General features: G+C 41.8%; 1 protein-coding gene across 2 annotated transcripts in view; it reads left to right on the plus strand.

Annotated features, from left to right (window-relative positions):
• The window catches only part of LOC140171452 (uncharacterized), a 59,125-nt gene that overhangs the window by 14,853 nt on the left and 24,346 nt on the right, over nucleotides 1–19,926 (plus strand). For both annotated transcript variants that reach the window (XM_072194719.1, XM_072194720.1), the window contains one exon: nucleotides 6,025–6,221. In XM_072194719.1, coding sequence (XP_072050820.1) covers nucleotides 6,025–6,221 — 197 coding nt within the window. The remainder of the gene's footprint in view (nucleotides 1–6,024; nucleotides 6,222–19,926) is intronic.

Consider the following 19,926-nt stretch of genomic DNA (forward strand, 5'->3'; position numbering starts at 1 on the left):
CGGGTAGAACCTGGCCTTCTACTCTTGAAGAGTATAAGTCCTTGTTATTAGCATGGCTTTGATGGCGGCTCGTTGGACGTCCTTGGTGTTTGGATCTACAGTTGTCCAGACATGATGGGGTTGAAGGCAACTCTTGGAATCCCAACTGATGTAACGCAGAGAAGTTTTGTGCTTCGATCCCTCAATAAGCTTGTTATACCAATAAGAATCTATTGCACTGGTGCAAGTTTCCTTCCACACATTTTTACTTGGAAGGTTGGCAAGAATAGTATGACCATCCGGAAGCCTATATCGGGAAAGAACAGAGTTGACCATAATGAACCAACTGCTCGATTTAACGTCTTTTGTACTGAGCTGTATGTAGGCAATCTCTCTTTCGATGCTGTTGCCACTGGCTATTGCTCCAAACAGGGCGAGGCGTTTCTTGTCTAATACGGCCTGAACAGGCATCTGTCCATCAAGCAAGTATACTGCTTCATCAGCCGTGAGGTCTGGCAAGTGTTGGATCTGTTTAAGGATGCGTTTATGGTACTTTTCTAGCTTGGCGATAACAGTCTGTAGAGAGAACACTACCTTGCCTTATATTACACCCTGCTCCAGGTTGAAGGCTCTAGACAGAGAACCATTCCACTTGACTCTACTTGATGCATCTTGGTATTGATTATACATCAGGTTCCATAGACTGGGGTCCAAACCTTCAAAGAAGAGCTTGTGCAGCATTACGTTCTGGTAGACCACATCGAACGCTTTCTTGGCGTTCAGTGAAGCGACAAGCAGCTCTTTGTTGTTATCTTTTGCTTCTGCGATGGCTTCAGACAAAATAAGAGCAGCATTAGTGGACGATAGACCCTTGGTGAACCCTCTTTGTTGTTTACTCTGCTTGTGTTCTATCTGACTTCTGAACTTTCCCGATGATCGATGTGATGGTTATACCCCTCTAATTATCTGTGAGACGAAGGTATTTTCCTTTCTTTGGTACTGGAACAACCACTCCTTCTTTGAAGCTTGTTGGGATGTAAGACAGCTCTAGGATTGAGTTGAATAGCATAACAAGGGCTGGAGTCAAGCTGTGTGCTCCCATAATGATATGCTCAGCACACAAATTTTCTAAATCGGACGCTTTCTTCCTCTTTAGTTTTGAAACAGCAGATGTAACTTCAACAGTAGAAAAGGGTGTAGTAGTCGCCCCAGCCAAGTAAGTACTAATGACTTTGATGGCAGCAACACTGCTATCTATCTATCTCAGATTTAAATTTGTCATTGAAAGCTGCATCATCCTGTGGGGTAGCCAACTTTTCAAAGTGATTAGCCCATACAGATCTCACTTCATCAGGGTTGGTGACAAGTTCTCCATCAACCATCAAATCAGACTACATAGTCTTCGCTGAATTTCTATGCCTTCTGATCATCTTGTACATAAGCATTTCAACTTCTGAAGACGCTTCCATGATTGTGTTGGTATTCTTCAATTCCCAGAAAACGACTTTGTTTTCCTTCACACATTTGGATATTTCAGGTGACCAGACTCTGTGTTTATGTCTCTTCTGCTTAATGCGCTTAGAAGGTACACTAACATCGGCTGCCTTCTTGATTGCATTTGTAACATGCATCAAAAGGCTTTCAATCTCACTAGTTGTGTTTAGGGGTAAGTCCTGGATCTCGCTGAGCTCTTCTTGAAGACACCTGTATTTGGCCAAGTCAATTTTGTCCCATTCGTAGCGTTGTATCACAGGTATGGCAGATTGGTTCTCTCTTGCGACTGAGAGTATGTCATCTACTACGGCGACTATAGGTTGGTTGTCCGAAGTGTTGGATGGATGGTTGGCCTTATACACGTAGTCAATAACATCCTCTTGCCATGCAAGACTAAGGAAGTGGTCAATTTCTGACTCCCCTTGGCCACCTTTGTGCACAAATGAGTTGCCACTATAGTAGTCCTTGGTGGTAACCAAGCCATGATCACTGCAGAAGCCAGCAAGGGCCTTATCACGCGAGTCCTTAGGGTTGACAGGATTTGCATTAAGATCTCCACAGACAATGACAATGTATTTTGGAGCTGTACTTGCTGATGATTGCCCACAGCATATCAAGGTAGTGTTCATATTCAGCACTTGCATGGCCTTTTCCTCTGCAAGGCATGTATGCACAGATTATAGAGAGGTTTGCTCTTTTACCTTTGATTGTAATCACAGCAAACCTCCAGTCACCATCAGGTTGCTTTGTTACTATGCTATCCCATGCAGATGGCCAATAGATGGCCACACCACCAATTGGTTTTAACATTGTTTGGAAGCACGACTTTTTTCACAGTCTTACTCACACCTTGATTCAGCATGGTGACTTCACTGTAGCTTGCAGACAGCTTGTTGATATCAACGCCAGGCGCGTCAGTGTTGTTCGTGGTAGCTTCACTGTCGTTGGAAGGGAGATTGGTTAGAGACACAACTTTTCTCATAGTCTTACTCACACCTTGATTCAACACGGTGACCTGATCACTGTGGCTTGTAGGCAGCTTGATGACGTCAACGCCAGATGCATCAGTGTTGTTAGTCTTAAACTTGTCTTGATTGGTTGTGGCAGCTTCACTGTGGTTAGAAGGTAAATTGGTTTTAATATTGTCTGGATGCACAGCTTTTCTCACACCTTGATTCAACACAGTGAATTCACTGTAGCTTGCGGATAGCTGGTTGACATCAACGCCAAGCACATCAGTGTTGCTAGTCTTAAACTCATCTTGATTGGTTGTGGCAGCTTCACTGTGGTTTGAAGGCAAATTGGTTTTTAACATTGTCTGAAAGCACGGCTTTTTTCACAGTCTTACTCACACCTTGATTCAACACGGTGAGTTGATCACCTGTAGCTTGTAGGCAGCTTGATGACGTCAATGCCAGATGCATCAGTGTTGTTAGTCTTAAACTCATCTTGATTGGTCGTGGTAGCTTCACTGCGGTTAGAAGGCAAATCGGTTTCTGGAGGCACAGCTTTTTTCACTGTCTTATTCACTCCTTGATGCCCCACGGTGACCTCACTGTAGCTTGTCGACAGCTTGTTGACATCAGTGCCAGGCGCGTCAGTGTTGTTACATGTAGTCTTAAACTCATCTGGATTGGTCATGGCAGCTTCACTGTCGTTTGAAGGGAAATTGGTTTTAACATTGTTTGGAAGCACGGCTTTTTTCAGTCTTACTTTACTCACACCTTGATTCAGCACAGTGACTTGATCACTGTAGCTTGTAGGCAGCTTGATGACGTCAACGCCAGATGCATCAGTGTTGTTAGGCTTAAACTCATCTTCATTGGTCATGGCAGCTTCACTGTGGTTTGAAGGCAGATTGATTTCAACAATGTCTGGAGGCACAGCTTTTTCACAGTCTTACTCACACCTTGACTCAACATGTTGACATCACTGTAGCTTGTAGGCAGCTTGTAGACAACATCAACGCCAGGCGCACCGGTGTTATTGGTATACTCATCCTGGTTGGTCAGCTTTACTGTGGTTGGAATGTAAATTGTTTTTAACATTGTCTGGAGGCACGGCTTTATACGCACATAAATGCATTGCGGTGGCTTCACTGTAGCTTGGCGGTGGTCTGGTTTTAATTAGTCAGCCTTAGTCAGTAGCCTTAGTCAGATGTCCTTGGGCCCATGATACGACACAAAATTATTAAACAGGTCGATATAAAATGGCTATGCGTGGCGGTGGATTCAACCTATCATGGCGATTTCTGCCATGAAGATATCGGGGCGATGTCACTGTGTGCCCTGTTGCACGGGCGCAGATAAAAATAAGAAAAAGAAAAGTTCAAAGTTAATTCAACTTTTTAGGGCAATAATATTGCATTTCGTCAGTAGCGGGAGAGGGGTCAAAACCTTTAATAGCACGTGTTAAAGTTTGCAGCACGGTATACCTGTGTCGATTATTGAATGACATTATAGGCCTAATAAAAAGAGATCGATTGGATTATTTGGATAACAGTGATCGTACACGACACGGCCGATTTAATAGTGCATGCCGATAATTTTAAAGACATCAACATGTTTAAGCCTTAATTTACATGCAGACGCATAAGGATTTAAACAAAATAAAGTGTTTTAAAAAAAGTAGACTTTCATTAATACATACACGAAATTGGTTTTAATATAATATTGGTTACTTAAGGTTAGGCCTATACGATGTATTGTTGGTCGAAGCAGCAGGAAAAAAATGCAGTTCACAGCATCTTGCAAATGGTAGTGAGCTTTAGCAAAAATTGCATTGCTCAATTCATAGCGAGCGTATAGAAGAATTCAAATATCACAGATATACTTTTGTAGGTCCTGTGGTTCTTGAGTTATGTTGTAAAGAGGGCTGAAACAACAACACTTTTGTAAAACGTACATAACTCATTAACAACAATAATTTAAGCAAGTTTTCAAAGTATATGATTTGCAGAATGACCTTTTGCAAAACACCAAAGTGTTATTTTTCAATAATATATAGATAATGAAAATCAACTTTTTTAGCTGCTTCGACCAACAATATCTCATATACCCTTAAAGGGGGGTAACCCTATCGGTTTAGGATATGGATTCTCTTCAAACTTACATACAATGTCAAATATTGTCCCTTTATCAATCTATGTGAGAAAACAGGAACAATTTCAGCATAAATGTGAATAATTAGCATATTAGCAAGCCAATACACTACGCGTGAATTGCATTCTGGTCAGGCATCCCGAAACCACGGCCGAGCGCATGTCCCGGTGGAAACAGGAAGTGTTCGCCTTGGCACTGAAAGCCGGCTCGCCCCTGTACACTTTTATACCCTCTATTCATACTGATTAATCTTAAAAAACATTACATATCACTGCGCTCATTATCATTCTTGACAAGATAGCCCATGCTGTATTTACTTCGCTTAATTATTTCTTTATTTTAGCTATATGATGCACATTTTCACATATTTATGATTTTTCTTTGTTTTATTTTTTAACTAATTTTTTTTTAATGGGGGGGTGCTCTCATAATTTTGTTCATATTCCTCGTATCATGCTTGACAATATAGGTCATGTTTCCTTATTTATTTCGCCTCTTACACTTTAAGTATGAATCATCAGATTTATAAAGTTTACTTTGAGTACTGTTAAATATCAAAAATATCAATTTTTAATCATTTGCCATATTGTGTATTACATTGCGAATTTAAAAAAAAAATCAAAATTATTTGATATCAAAAGGACATTCTTCGTATTCAGAATGCAATTCGATATGTCTGATGTGCTCCAATGCCCCACAATAAATACTGTCCAAACGTTCATACCCCACCCCTTAAGGGGGTACTACACCCCTGCCCGATTTTGTGCCTATTTTTGCATTTTTCTCAAAAATTATAGGGTATTGGTGACAAGTAAGATATGTATATTATAGGGGCAAGGACTACAACTACTGCACTGGAAATTTTATTTCAGCATAGACAACAGTTGTGGAGTTACAGTCAAAAATGAGGGAAACCAATATTTGATAAATAAAATGAATAACTACTTGCCTTGAGCTGCTGAATTTTCAGTGCAGTAGTTGTAGTCCTTGCCCCTATAATATACATATCTTAATTTTCACCAATGCGCTATAATTTTTGAGAAAAATGCAAAAATAGGCACAAAATTTGCCAGGGGTGTAGTACCCCCTTAAGGAGTTTATATCGTGAAAATAAGAATGAAACGGCCCGTCAGCACATTTCCGATGGCGTAGCTACGGGGGTAAAGTGGCACGCGTGCTCTGTGTGCCGTCTTAGGGGGTGGGTACCGAATCACCGCTGGTTAATTTATTTGGGTCAACCAATTCAAAATTCTATGTGTACTGATACTGATATAATAATTTATGTTGCCAAAATTTTCGACAATTGCTTCTTCTCTTTAATTTTGGCTGTTTTAATGAAAATTAACCAACATTTGGCCATATTGAAGTGTTAATATTGCTATAATAGGCCTACATACGTTTGGAAAAAAATGATCCCTACAAAAACTAATAATTATTATTATTTCTTCAGGATATCACTCTAATACTGAGCGACGTCGTACCTTCGCCTTTGCCGATCAATATACCTCGCCCCCGCACCAGACATTTGTCACGCTACCAGGAAATCCCAAGAAGTTCGACTGGCGAAATATAACCGGAAAGACCATTGCTTTCTACAACGGAGCCTATTTTAATGAAGAATGCCTTGCAAAGGCTGAAGGAATTATTGTAAGTAGGGTTAATAAAGCCGGGCCAACCTACTCACACAGTAGCGGCGGCGGACCTATTTTGAAAGTGGGGGAGCCAGTCAGTGGGTTCGCGGCCCGCTCATGAAGGCCGGCCCTATTTAAACTATTTAGGGGACCATTTTGGCACTATTATTGTGTACAATAATAGTTTGAAAACTCCAGAAGCAAAAAGAAGGATATGTTTATCCATAGGTCTACACAGGTGGTTAGAAACATTTGCAAAATGAAGGTCCAATTGAAGCCATTTGGTTCATAATTATGCCACCACCACCAGGCATAGGCTACTGTTTTTGCAATGTCCATACCTCCGTCCCGCCGTCCGTAGTATCTAGTGAAAATTGGTCTCATAATATGAACAGTTCAAATTATGTTGCAACCATTATTATGTTTTCAGAATTTTAGTCCTTATAGTTTGTACAGATTTTAAAAATCTAACATAAATCAACACTTGGATCCAATTATTCACAAATGGATCCAACTATTTTACAACTTGGACTGTTTTATTAATTTGTTTCCCAAATTGGGTGCCATGCCTCTGATGTGATGTAGGCTAGTCCTGCTTAATGGGAGTACAGCATCCAGATCCAGATCCAGATCCAGATACACAATGTAAAATTGGTATTGCCATAGGGCCATAGCAGTACTTATTAAACCTACCCAATTGGGCCCATACTCACCATGCAGTTGGCAACACTGGCAGTGGCAACAACCAAACTAAAAACTGGGTCACTGAGCTGTGAATGAACTGCACTGGGACAAAAATCCTACAGAAAGTGGATTTCTAACTCAAGAATCATCATTTGTTTCGGAAATTGAAGAAGAAAAAAGATAACAGCCAGAGTTTACAGCAAATTTTTAAAGATTGTTCATGATTTTAGAGTAGAATGCATGAGAAGGAAGTCAAGGCCAAGGGAAGTAAGCTTATAAAAGTAAGCTTATTTTGGAAGTTGCACAAGACATGCTGATGTGCTTGTAATTTGCATTATGTGAATTTAGGAAGGTAGGTTTATTCTATTTATTTTCTAGAGATGATTAGACAACACAAATTACCAAGCTTAGCCTAGGCTTTAGGCCTAATCAGCCCAATGTCAACAGTGTCTCGGAGTAGTTCTAGTTTTAGTACTAGAACTTATATTACATGTAGAAGTAGAACTGCTAGCCTACGGAGCTGACAGGTCTATGACTATGGGGAGCCGGGATGGGGAGCAATCAATGCTTGAACATAAAACTCATGCATTCATCAGCTAGGCCTGAATTTTTTCTAGCCTAATGCTGAGTTCATACCTTCTGCCGCTTGCCTTTTTGGGCGCCCGCCTTAAGCTGGCGCACCTATAGGCAAGGCGGGCGCCCCTATAGGCATGACTTTGTGAAAAGCTTCTAATTTCACTCTTGCTAGATTTACTTCGCAATTGTTTTGCTAAAATTATGCCCATATGCCCAACTCAGAAATAAAACCACAATTTGTTTGGATTTTATTTTATTATTGTTTTCTGATATGCACGGGATAAAATGTTGAGCGTATATTCTTTGTTTAAAATACAAAATTAATGGACTTATAAAAACACCTAATAAATCCAGACCTTTGACCTTTGTATGCCTTCAACCAGTTTTACCGTGTGTCTTAGAACCCGATAGACGGTGACATTTGACCATACACTAGGATCCACAACATGCTCATCTATCATGGGAACAGTTCTTAAACCCTAATACATTTGTACATTCATCCTTGGAAGATTTGGGTACACAAACTCTACTCTGCAACTTGAGGTCAAATTTTGCACTATGATTAGGTAATTGAGGTTATTGGACTATGCAATTGGGATGAGACTCTTGTGGTCCATAGTACCCAGTAATGTTTGCTTAATTAGATGTTATCTTAATTAGAGCTCTAGTAGGCCAAAGGTTATTATTTGCATTGTATAATTGACTTGGAACGTTTGTTTGCTGGGGAGGTGTCAGAGTCAGGATGTAGGTATCATTATGCCTCAAATCACGAATTATTGTAAGATTAGTGCAGAGTAGGTTAGATATGAAAATGGAAAGTTACAACAAATGACTATACACCCAGTGTTGTTAATTTACCAGTAAATTAAAAATGGCGGTAAATTACCGGTAAATTACGGTAAATTACCGGTAAAAAATGGTAAAATAAGTAAATTAAGTAAATTATAAAAGAGTAAAAAATTGAAGGATACAAATTCAATTCTTTTCATATTATGAGCTACATAGATACTTGAACACATTCCTGTTTTGTTGAATATACCTTTCCAGGTGAAATCAGCTTCATAAATAAAGCTGAAGTTGTAAGAAGTGAAACAAACGTTATGTAGTATTTATGTACATATTTAGCAAGTGTTTCAATGCTTTCTCTCACATTAAACAACACACGGACACAGAGCCTGACTAACCACTTGGCACTGGAGTCCTGGACTATATATAACATCTTCAGAGAAAACTACATTCCGTTTTCATTTTCATGGTAGAACATTTATGCTAGGAATATCAATTGAATGAACACAGCTTTTAAAACTTGTACACAAACAAATTGTCAGGTTGTGTTCATTCAATTGAAATTTCCACTGTAGACCTATCTCATGACTGATGGTAATGAACCTGGTCATTCATAATATTTGGATCTGGTTAAAAGTAAACTAATCAAAGGTTATACTTCAAGGATGGTAATCACAACTTACATGTAGAATGAATGATGATGTTTTAACCAAAATACACAGGGAATACTTTGGTAAAACAGACAAAGAGCATTTATATTCAGAATGATGTGAAATCAAAACAACCATTCTTCAGTCACAAGTTCACTCATATTTGTGACAAAAATTTTACTTTGAGTAGTACAGTTGCTTAAAATGTTTATAAAATATAGAAAGCTCATGACATAGTCAAGCCATGATCAACCCCTCAAAATTTGGGTTTCATCAAGGGTTACCATCAAGGGGGCTTGGGAGGGGGCTGCTTTCAGTGATTTCATAATTTCATTAGCCTGGTTTAATATGTGAAAGTTCTGTGTTGTTTTATTTCTTCCATGAGTGTTAAATTAAATGCAGTAAATGAACATGTTGATCAGCTGAATCATGCACAATCACTGACACTTTCTCTACTTGCTACTTTAGTCTATTGTACACTATATAGTACAGTATGGGCAGTTATAGGTAGTAAGGGTTTACAAAATCATTATTTCAAGTATGTTGTGCAAATATTGCAAACAAAATGGGCATCTACTATAAAACAGACAAATAAAAACAATATTATTAGAAGTTTTAATAAAAAATCCTTTTATTTCATATTTTACTTAATTTACTTATTTTACCCTATTTTACCACGGTAAATTAAGATTGCGGTAAATTACCGGTAATTTACCATGTAAATTACCGGTAATTTACCATGTAAATTAACCGGTAATTTACCGACTCACAACACTGTATACACCTGATTCGTGAACTGTGTCTTTTTTTTTTTTTTTTCTAGTCTTCTTGTTTATCCTTCATCTCTATTTGATTTTCAGTGTATTAGCAAGTAGATGATGTATATGTATCACAGACGTTATACATTTATAAAAACTTAACGTTTTCTATTGGTCAACATAGGCGTAGATCCCGGGTGGGGATAACCCCCCGACCCCCCAAATTTTGCCAGGGGAGCTAACTTATTTGTGTCTTCTATACTATTCATCATATACCCCTGCATAACGAAATTCAACAATATTCAATATCCAAAGCAATATCCTCACTATAATAGGTCCCACAAACAGAATTTTTCCCCACCCCACATAATCGCAAATTGACACGAAAGCTTCACTACACACTACACTTCACTATACTTCTGGTATAAAACCAAATTCCTTCAAAAAATGTATTAGCTAAGAAAAACATAGGGGAGTGACGGTATGTGCACACATGAATTATGTTTACCTAATGTATATGTGATTTTTTTTAATTTGGGGTCAAAGATCATTAAGGGATCACTTCTGGTCCAAGACAAAAAACATTTAAAATGTCCCTTCTGTCACAAATAACATGGCAGAGTGATACTATGTGGACACATGCATTGAAATAAGGCAATGCCTGTGGGGTTTTCGTAGAATTTGGGGTCAAAGGTCATTAAGGGGTCACAACACGGCTGTGTTCGTGGTCTTAGACCACAGCTAAGTCTAGTTCTTTCTTTCTTTCTTCTGTCGACCTTTACATTTGCTCTAGCACTGACATGCGTACACCGATTTTGACCTTACTTGGTCACAATCATCAATGACCATGCTCCTACATGTCACATAAAATGCGTGGGGTCAAAGGTCAAGTAGGGGTCACAGGGGTCAAAAACGTGATTTCAACTCAAAATGCTACTTCTCCCACAAATTTCGTAGGACAGTGACGCCACTTGCACACATGAATTGTTATTACCCAATGTCTATAAATCATACACAGATTTGAAGTCAAAGGTCATTAAGGGGTCACTTCCGGTATAAAACCAAATTCCTTCAAAAAATTTTATCAGCTAAGAAAAACATAGGAGAGTGACGGTATGTGCACATGTGAATTATGTTAACCTTATGTATATGTGGTATTTTTTTGTTTGAGGTCAAAGGTCATTAAGGGGTCACTTCCGGTATAAAACGAAAAACCTTCAAAAAATTTTATTTGATAAGAAAAACATAGGACAGTAACGGTATGTTCACACATGAATTATGGTTACCCAATTCATATGTGGTATTTTTTTATTTGGGGTCAAATGTCATTAAGGGGTCACTTCCGGTCTGAGACGAAAATCTTCAAAATGCCCCTTCTGCCATAAGTAACATAGCAAAGTGGTGCCACGTGCACTCATGCATTGACATTAGCCAATGTCTATGGGCGTTTTCATATATTTTGGGGTCAAAATGTCATTAGGGGTCACAACACGGCTGTGTTCGTGGGTTAGAACACAGCTAAGTCTATAGTTCCCATTTATTTCATCCAAAGCGGTCCTGTCATACACCTTCCCCAATCAAACACATTTCTCTTGCATTTGATCATCTTCTACTCTTCCCTAGAAAAGTCATTATAATACCAAATCTACACACCATGGAATTCACCATCACGTCCAAGCTCACATTGGGCGCCCCATTCCTTTTTTAAAGGGTTTTGTTTATCATGCGCTGCTTGTACTTTTCTGCAAGCAGAGCGGCACCCCGCTGAACGACAGCAGGATGAATATGAAAGCCAATGTTGGTGCTCGGCACCGCCAGAAATCATTTAGGGTACATGCCACAAAATAGCTTTCCATAGACTTTACGTGCAAAATAGGGGTCACGTTTTAGGCTATAAGTCCAGTTACGTCTTACTTTGAAATATATATTTGATATCATCTTAATCAGAACAAAATTCTGCATAACATATCTGAAAATGACACCATATGCAAAGTTGGGACTATAGTCGTGATTAACTTTTACCGGAAACCGCTTCACAGGCGGATTTAGTGGTATGAATAATAATAATAATAATAATAATAATGATAATACATGGGATTTATAAAGCGCCCTACGATGTAAAACAGCCTCAAGGCGCTGCACAGAATCTTAAAACTACATACACTAATACAAAATCAACTAGGGCCTACATGTGGGTGACGGGGATGTGCGGCCACATTGACCCCCCATTTTTCAACTACCTCTCACCCAATGACCCCCTTTTTTATTTTACTGAATTCCCTCTCACCCAATGACCCCTTTTTTCTTGTCACCAAAAGACCCCCTTTTTTCAAAAATTTTGGGGAAATTTCTGATAATCTCTCACTAAATGACCTAGACTTCTCCGTAGTCCACTTGCCCATTGTGCATAGACCTACTCTTAAAACTCTGATTTAATTAATGTGTGCACAATTGATAGATTTTCACGCCTGATCTGATCTTTTTAGTCACCGTACTCCCTCTGTTTGTTGGCTTCCCAAGTGGACTACTTACTTTGCAGTCATGTCTGCAGTAGAATTCACCGCGACCTTTGCAGGACTTAAACCCCATTAAAAGCTATTAAACCAAGATAACACTCATTGAAAACAGCTCAACTGATTAAATCAGATATTCTCTGGTTGTGCACATGTGTCTGTTTTATATGTGCAGTATCGCAATGAGCTGGTATTTATAGCTTCAGTTGGGTAACCGATTATAAAGGAAACGCAAGGAAACAATGGTATGTGGACCTTTGTTCACGAAATGAGACAATGGCCTGCTTTTTTTAACCAGCATTCTTGAAAATGAACAACATAATGATAGTTGACTTAACACGGTTTGGAAATAATTTCTTCATATTTTTTGGTGTTATCTGTCGTTTACATATCCTTCCTAAAACACCAAAGTACGAATATTTGCAAACATCTAAATTAGCTAAAAATTTAGGACATGTTACAAAACTATATTTTCTAGAATTTTAGAAGAGTACTTTTAATATTGGCCGGTTATTTTTCACACAGCGACGTTAACTAGGCAATGTACTATTACCTATAACATACACTAAAACACCAAAGTACGCATATTTCCAAACATCTAAATTAGCTAAAAATTTAGGACATGTTACAAAACTATATTTTCTAGAATTTTAGAAGAGTACTTTTAATATCGGCCGGTTATTTTTCACACAGCGACGTTAACTAGGCAAATCCCCATACTTCTAACGTACGCTATTTGTAGAGGTCACGCGTCAATGGTAAGAGCACTGTGTATTGTGTATAGGAAAGCGGACAGTAACTGCAGCATGCATGTGTAACACGGTTGTCTATGGATGAGATTGTCGGATTTCTGGCCTACTAAAATTGGCCATGATGTAATGCATCTTTAAATGGATCTGGCTTGTGATTGGGCACCCAGATCTCGTTATGGTTTAAATCCTCCAGGCACGTGCCACTACCATTGATAACTACATCGTAAACAACTGTGCGGCGCTTTGTGTACTAGGTGCATGAGCGCGTCTTGTACGTCCATGCTTTGCACTTGCGGTTAAACATGTTACATTGGATTGATAAACAAGTATGATTAACAGTGTGTGTTCCCGGTGTGTGTTAGGGACTATGTCCCCGGTGTGATGTGCCCTGAGTAATTTAATTTAATTATTTAACTTTGTTTACAAGCTGAAAGTATTTCATGAGATGGGAAACCCCCTTGTACTTGCAAGATAATGGTGTGGCAAGTCATTTTGGAATTTCCCCCAAATTATTGTAAACAAAGTCAGATCTATGTTTGGAACTGTACTTGGAAATCCCCAGTTCAGTGTATTTCACCATAAAGAAAAAAAACCCCAGGAAATGATGTAATGAGAAAGGTTAATGTGTATAAATCTAGGAAAATCCCAAGATTGCATCATCTGTGAATGAAGTGATGGTTTATTATAGATGGTGGGTTTTGCATGAGTACTGGTATAAAAAGCTGGAGGTTTGAGTTTGGACATTACAGAATGTCATGGGAGATTGTGAAACTCCACATTGTGTGTGATGGTCTTCGTGCTTCGAAAAAGAAGTACATTTTAACCAGTTTGCATAGCCAATAATTGAACTAATTTTAATACAGCAACGAAGGAGATTGTGCGCACATAAACATGATAAAATGTGCTCTTCCTCATCAATTAAAGATTAAAGTTCTTCTGTCGAATTGCTGGAGTTTGCTGAGTTCATGAAAACGACACATCTGTCAAATGCAGCGGAGCTGTGTTAAAGAAACCTGTTCCCTGGAAAAAGAGTGATTGGTGAAAGAAACACCATTTTTGGAGAAAGCAGCGCAAGGAGATAAATACTTGGAGAAAGCAGCGCAAGGAGATATATTTTGGAGAAAGCAGCGCAAAAAGATAAGTGATTGGAGAAAGCATCATCATTTTCGTGTGAGGATTTCATACGCAAGGATATTTATAAACGCAAGTGTACAATGGACTTCGCTGATTTACTCAGGACAAGTGAATAAGGATATATACATCAGTCGTCCAGAACATTGCAAGAACTCTAGGATCACCAACAAGAAGACCGCTGGTTATTAAAGTACTGGTAGAATAAAACTGATTGTGTGATTTTATTGTATATGCAATATTGTTGTTATATGTACCAATCATACTTGTTTTCATTTAAAGACTTAGATTTTGTTAGCTTAATCAAACAGTGTATTAATTTTGTGTTGTGCATTCGTGTGAGTTCGGGTAAAAGGTGATTTTGGCCTTGAGTCAGTACGACTCGCAACACCGGTCAAAGTCCTGTCAAAAATGCAAAGTATATAGTCGATTTTTAACTTGAGCTTTCGCGATTGATTCTAAAATCAGAATTGTTCAGTATTGAAGTGTCATTATAATATAATGTTGCATTCAATAATAAGCCTTTACTGTTACTGTCACTAATATAATTATATAAACTTTTTCATAACCATTTACTAGTATTTTGATGTAATAAATCAGTATAGTATAATTTCGAGTTCAACTGAATGTATTCATCATGATTAATAACATATTTTAATTTATCAAAAAATCTACAATGTCTATAAATGACCCCGTTTTTTCAGTATTTTTCCTACAATTTTTGAAAATTTTCCAAATTTTTCAACAAATTTTCAAATTATGATGAATTTTTGAAATTTTTTTATCAACTTTAATATCTTGACTCAAAATTTTCCCAGTCTCACTGAATGACCCCCTTTTTTGGTCAGATTTCCCCAGTCTCACGGAAAGACCCCCCTTTTTTTTTTTTGGGGGGGGGCTTATCACTGAAAGACCCCCCTTTTTTCAGTGTCTTGGCTCTCCCGAAAGACCCCTAGTTTCGAACTGCCGTCCACACATCCCCGTCACTTCCAAAGTCGAGTCCCCCCTCTCGGGCATACGGTACGTCAGAGTGGCGCAGCTCCAAGTTGGCTTGAAATTAAATTCAACTCCTAGACCTAGCGATCTGTCGATTTGGGCAAACTACGATTGATCCCGGCGATTGATATCTCGGCTTGCTACTGGTAACTGTAGGGGTTTCTGGTGCGGCTGCACAGTGCAATAAAATCGTTGTCTGAGCAGCAAAGCGGCAAGCGGCAGTATTCCCCTCTCAGAAGTGAGAGTTTGGGACCACAAGAAACCCTCTGTACCACAGAAAAAGGTTTTGGCACCCCCGGGAGAACGGGGATGACAACGCCCAGGTGTTGGTATCGCCCAACACTAACGAGATATCGCCCTCACCAACACACGTTTCTTGCGACCCTCTACGTGAGAACGTATGACTTTCTTGAGGGGTGGAACGCATAAAACGCGGGAAGGGCTCAGGTCGTGGGAGGTATTCGTGCGCTTGTGTATGTCCCTCTCACTTCTGAGAGGGAATACACTGCGCACCTCTACTTACCTCCCACGACCTGATCTATGCACAGAATACCACTGAGAGCTAGGAGGTGGAAGAAAGTCGTGAGAGGTAAGGAGGGCACGCAGTGCCAACTCCGCTCAACCACAACAAAAAGTACCTACAGCTGAACGACTTGCGAGGACGTCCTCAAGGTAGGACGACTGGAAGGGGGTGGGGCTCTTCCAGCCTGCTGCGTCGAGCACCTCCCTTAAGGACGTCCCAGAATGGAAGGCCCAAGAGGCCGCTTGGGAACGAGTGTTGTGACACCTGACTGTGACAGTGTCTGGGGACCCGTCATCCGTTCATGATGTTTTTGATGGGCGCAATACAACGGATGACGGAGGCAACCCAGTGGCAAATGGTGCTTTCAGCGGCCGGCCTAAATGGCCTGGCCGCCGATGTAATAAAAAGCTGTCTGATGCCCCCCCCCCTGATCTGCTCGGTACGCTTTAGGTACGATCTAAGGGCCCTAACGGGGCATGACGGTTTCTCCGCCTGCCCCGCGACCAGGACCATATCAGGGAGGAACACCGGGGTAGAGAAGGACATGATCTGGTTCTTAGCCAAAAATCCGGTCCTAGGCAGAATAGAGACAACCCCGTAGGTGAAGCGTATATGGGGCTCGTCGATCGACAGAGCATGAATATCAGAGCAACGACGGCCGCAGGCCACTGCCACTAAGAACACTGTCTTTAGTGCCAGGCCCTGCAGCGAGAGATTCTCGAAGGGCTCAAAAATCTCAGCTAGATATCGCAACACCCACGGGAGGTCCCACTCCGGAACCAGGAGTGATCTGGGCCTCTCCGCAAATATGCCCTTAATGAGGGCGGAGAGGGCTGGACCCGAGGAGATGGTCATGCCTCCCCAAAGCCGTGATGGACCGTGGCTATGACCGTCCTGTACGCTTGGGCGGTCCGAGACATACAACCGCCGTGGAAAACTTCTGTAAGGAAGTCCGCGTCTTAATCTACAGGGGCAGAATGGGGGTCGATTTCTCGACCGGCCCACCTCCTGTAGAACCGGCAAAGTCGCGAATCGTAAGACTCTTGAGTCGTCTCGTCGGCCGCATCACATACTGACGTATTTGCAAAATACGCATTTCGAAAAAATCGAACTTGAAAATTTAGCGATTTTCATTTGCCTTATAATCTTGATTAAAATATTATTGTCGATTAAAACCAGGTTAACAGTAATGCAAATATACCATATTTTCAATATAATTCACTTATCACTGTCAGAGCTTGACTCATTCTGCAAAAAATCAATATTAAATAAAATACGTCACTATGTGAAAAGGACTAATGTCAATTTCGCCGTTCAAATGACAAATACGTCGCGCAAATACGTCAGTATGTGAAACAGTTGCGCAAATACGTCAGTATGTGAAAAGGACAAAACAGCAATTTTGCCGTGAAATGACAGAGTCGCGCAAATACGTTGCGCAAATACGTCAGTATGTGAAACGGCAAATTCTTCAAATTGCAGATACGATATACTGGGCTTGCGCAGTATAGGTGATCGGCAAATACGTCGTTATGTGATGCGGACAATTCAATGTTTTGTAAATACGACATAATTAAATTAATTAATATCTTACTAATTAAGCCACTTTGAGGCATGGTTTTTGGTGAATATATAGATTAGAACATAACAAACTAATATACAAATTTTCTCAAAAATGTTAAAAATGTCGAATACGTCAGTATGTGATACGGCCGACGGTCTGTCGCCTTGCCTTTGCGGGGAGCGTGGCAGCTGACTCAGAAAATTCCGCCGCCTGATACGCCAGACAGTGAGATGGAGGTTGTTGATCACTTCCATCTGACCTGCTGGCGTGGCGGAACGGACAGAAGATCCCTACTGCGAGGAAGGCTGACTGGCTCCCCACTAGGAGGTCCAGGAGGCGGGGAACCACCACTGCTTGGGCCAGAGAGGAGCGATTAGAAGGAGGAAACAGCCTGTAGAGCGGATCAGAGCAATGGGAGGAAAGGCGTAACCGAATATGCCCTCCCAGCTCTCCCGCATGGCGTCTCTGCCTATCGCCTGGGGGTTTTGACCCCAGGAGAAGTAGGTCGGAAGTTGATGGTTCCGATGAGACGCAAACAGGTCGATATGCGGGCGATCTGGAAGATGGAACGGCAGACTGCTGGATGAAGATGCCAATCTTCTGACGCTCCCCTCTGGGGCAAGCGCGTAGAGGACTGAAGCCCCCCTAGGGACAGTGAATCGGCCAGGGTGTTGTCTACCCCGGCCAGATGCTCCGCATGGAGGGAAATATCCCTCCGTTGACACCACAAGAGGAGGGACACCGTCTCCATGCAAAGGCTGAGACTTCTGGTGCCTTCCACCCTGTTGATGTAGGACACAACTGTCATGCTGTCGCATCTGACCAGGATGAACTTTTGTTGAATTGGGCTTTCCGTGTTGAAATAAAGTCTAATATATATAAGTAGATTTCGCGGTTCTCGGATCGGGCAGTTCTTGTAATAGGCCTATCTCTAATTGCCCAACACCCGTTACCAATATACCTGCCCTGACCTTTTTGACTACTATGATATAGGCCTAGGCCTACGTCTTCCAAGGAGGATCCCGAAAATACCCCGAAATTAGTAAACGCAATAACGCCTAATATAACGGGTTATAATGCTTTTAATGTTAACCATTCTGGAGGACCACGGAAATAGTCATGTTCTACTGAAATAGGCCTATGCACTCGTTCCGTATTGAAATAGGCCTATTGGTCCGATGAGATGCACCTGGTAGTCACACTGTTAGGCCTAATGCTTCCAGTTGCACACACTGCTACCCGTTGCTACTCAGCGAAAGCGATCCGCGTGCACGCGATATCGCGCGGACTCAGCGCAAGCGCTCCGCTCGACGCAATAGCGCGAGGACTCAGCGAAAGTGCTATGCGCGACGCGATAACGCGCGGACGGACGGACGGACGGACGGACACTCTGTAAATAGTATTCCCCTCTCAGAAGTGAGAGGGACATACACAAGCGCACGATACTTACCTCCCACGACCTGATCTATGCACAAAACGCAGTTTGGGACCACAAGAAACCCCTGTACCACAGAAAAGGTTTGGCACCCCGGAAGAACGGGGATTACAACGCCCAGGTGTTGGTGTCGCCCAACACTAACGAGATATCGCCCTCACCAACACACGTTTCTTGCGACCCTCTACGTGTGAGACCGTATGACTTTCTTGTGGGGTGGAACGCAGAAAACACGGGAAGGGCTCAGGTCGTGGAAGGTAAGTATCGTGCGCTTGTGTATGTCCCTCTCACTTCTGAGAGGGGAATACACTGCGCACCCTCTACTTACCTCCCACGACCTGATCTATGCACAGAATACCACTGAGAGCAAGGAGGTGGAAGAAAGTCGTGAGAGGTAAGGATAGCACACAGTGCAAACTCCGCTCAACCACAACAAAAAAAACCACCCAACCCAAGACTCACCTAACGTCCTCGATCCGATCCCTGGCGGCCTGCAAGCAGTGCTGAAGTACCTACAGCTGAATGACTTGCGAGGACGTCCTTGAGGTAGGTCGATTGGAAGGTGGTGGGGCTCTTCCAGCCTGCTGCGTCGAGCACCTCCCTCAGGGACACCCCAGAGTGGAAAGCCCAAGATGCTGCTTGGGATCGAATGTCGTGACACCTGACCTGTGACTGTGACTGTGTCTGAGGACCCGTCATCCGTTCGTGATGTTTTTGGTGGGCGCAACGGATGACGGAGGCAACCCAGTGGCTGATAGTGCTCCTAGCGGCCGGCCTAAATGGCCTGACCGATGTCATGAAAAGCTGCCTGATGTCCCCCCTGATCTTCTCGGTACGCTTTAAGTACGATCTAAGGGCTCTAACGGGACATGACGGTTTCTCAGCCTGTCCTGCGACCAGGACCAGATCAGGGAGGAACACCGGGGAAGGAGTAAATGACATGGTCTGGTTCTTGGCCAAGAAACCGGTCCTAGGCAGGATGGAGACACCCCGGTTGGTAAAGCGTAGATGGTGCTCGTCGATCGACAGATATCGCAACACCAACGGGAGGTCCCACTCCGGAACCAGGGAACGGACTGGGGGCCTCTCCGAGAACATGCCCTTAATGAGGGCGGAGAGGGCTGGACTAGAGGAGACAGTCATGCCTCCCCAAAGCCATGATGGACCGCTGCTATGGCCGTCCTGTACGCTTGGGCGGTCCGAGGCATACAACCGCCGTGGAAAACTTCTGTAAGGAAGTCCGCGACTTCGCCTACAGGGGCAAAAAGGGGGTCGATTTCACCACCTGTAGAACCGGCGAAGTCGCGAATCGTAAGTCTGTCGAGTCGACTGTCGCCTTGCCTTTGCAGCGAG

The sequence above is a fragment of the Amphiura filiformis genome, chromosome 15 (assembly GCF_039555335.1).
Source record: "Amphiura filiformis chromosome 15, Afil_fr2py, whole genome shotgun sequence".
Lineage (NCBI taxonomy): Eukaryota > Metazoa > Echinodermata > Ophiuroidea > Amphilepidida > Amphiuridae > Amphiura > Amphiura filiformis.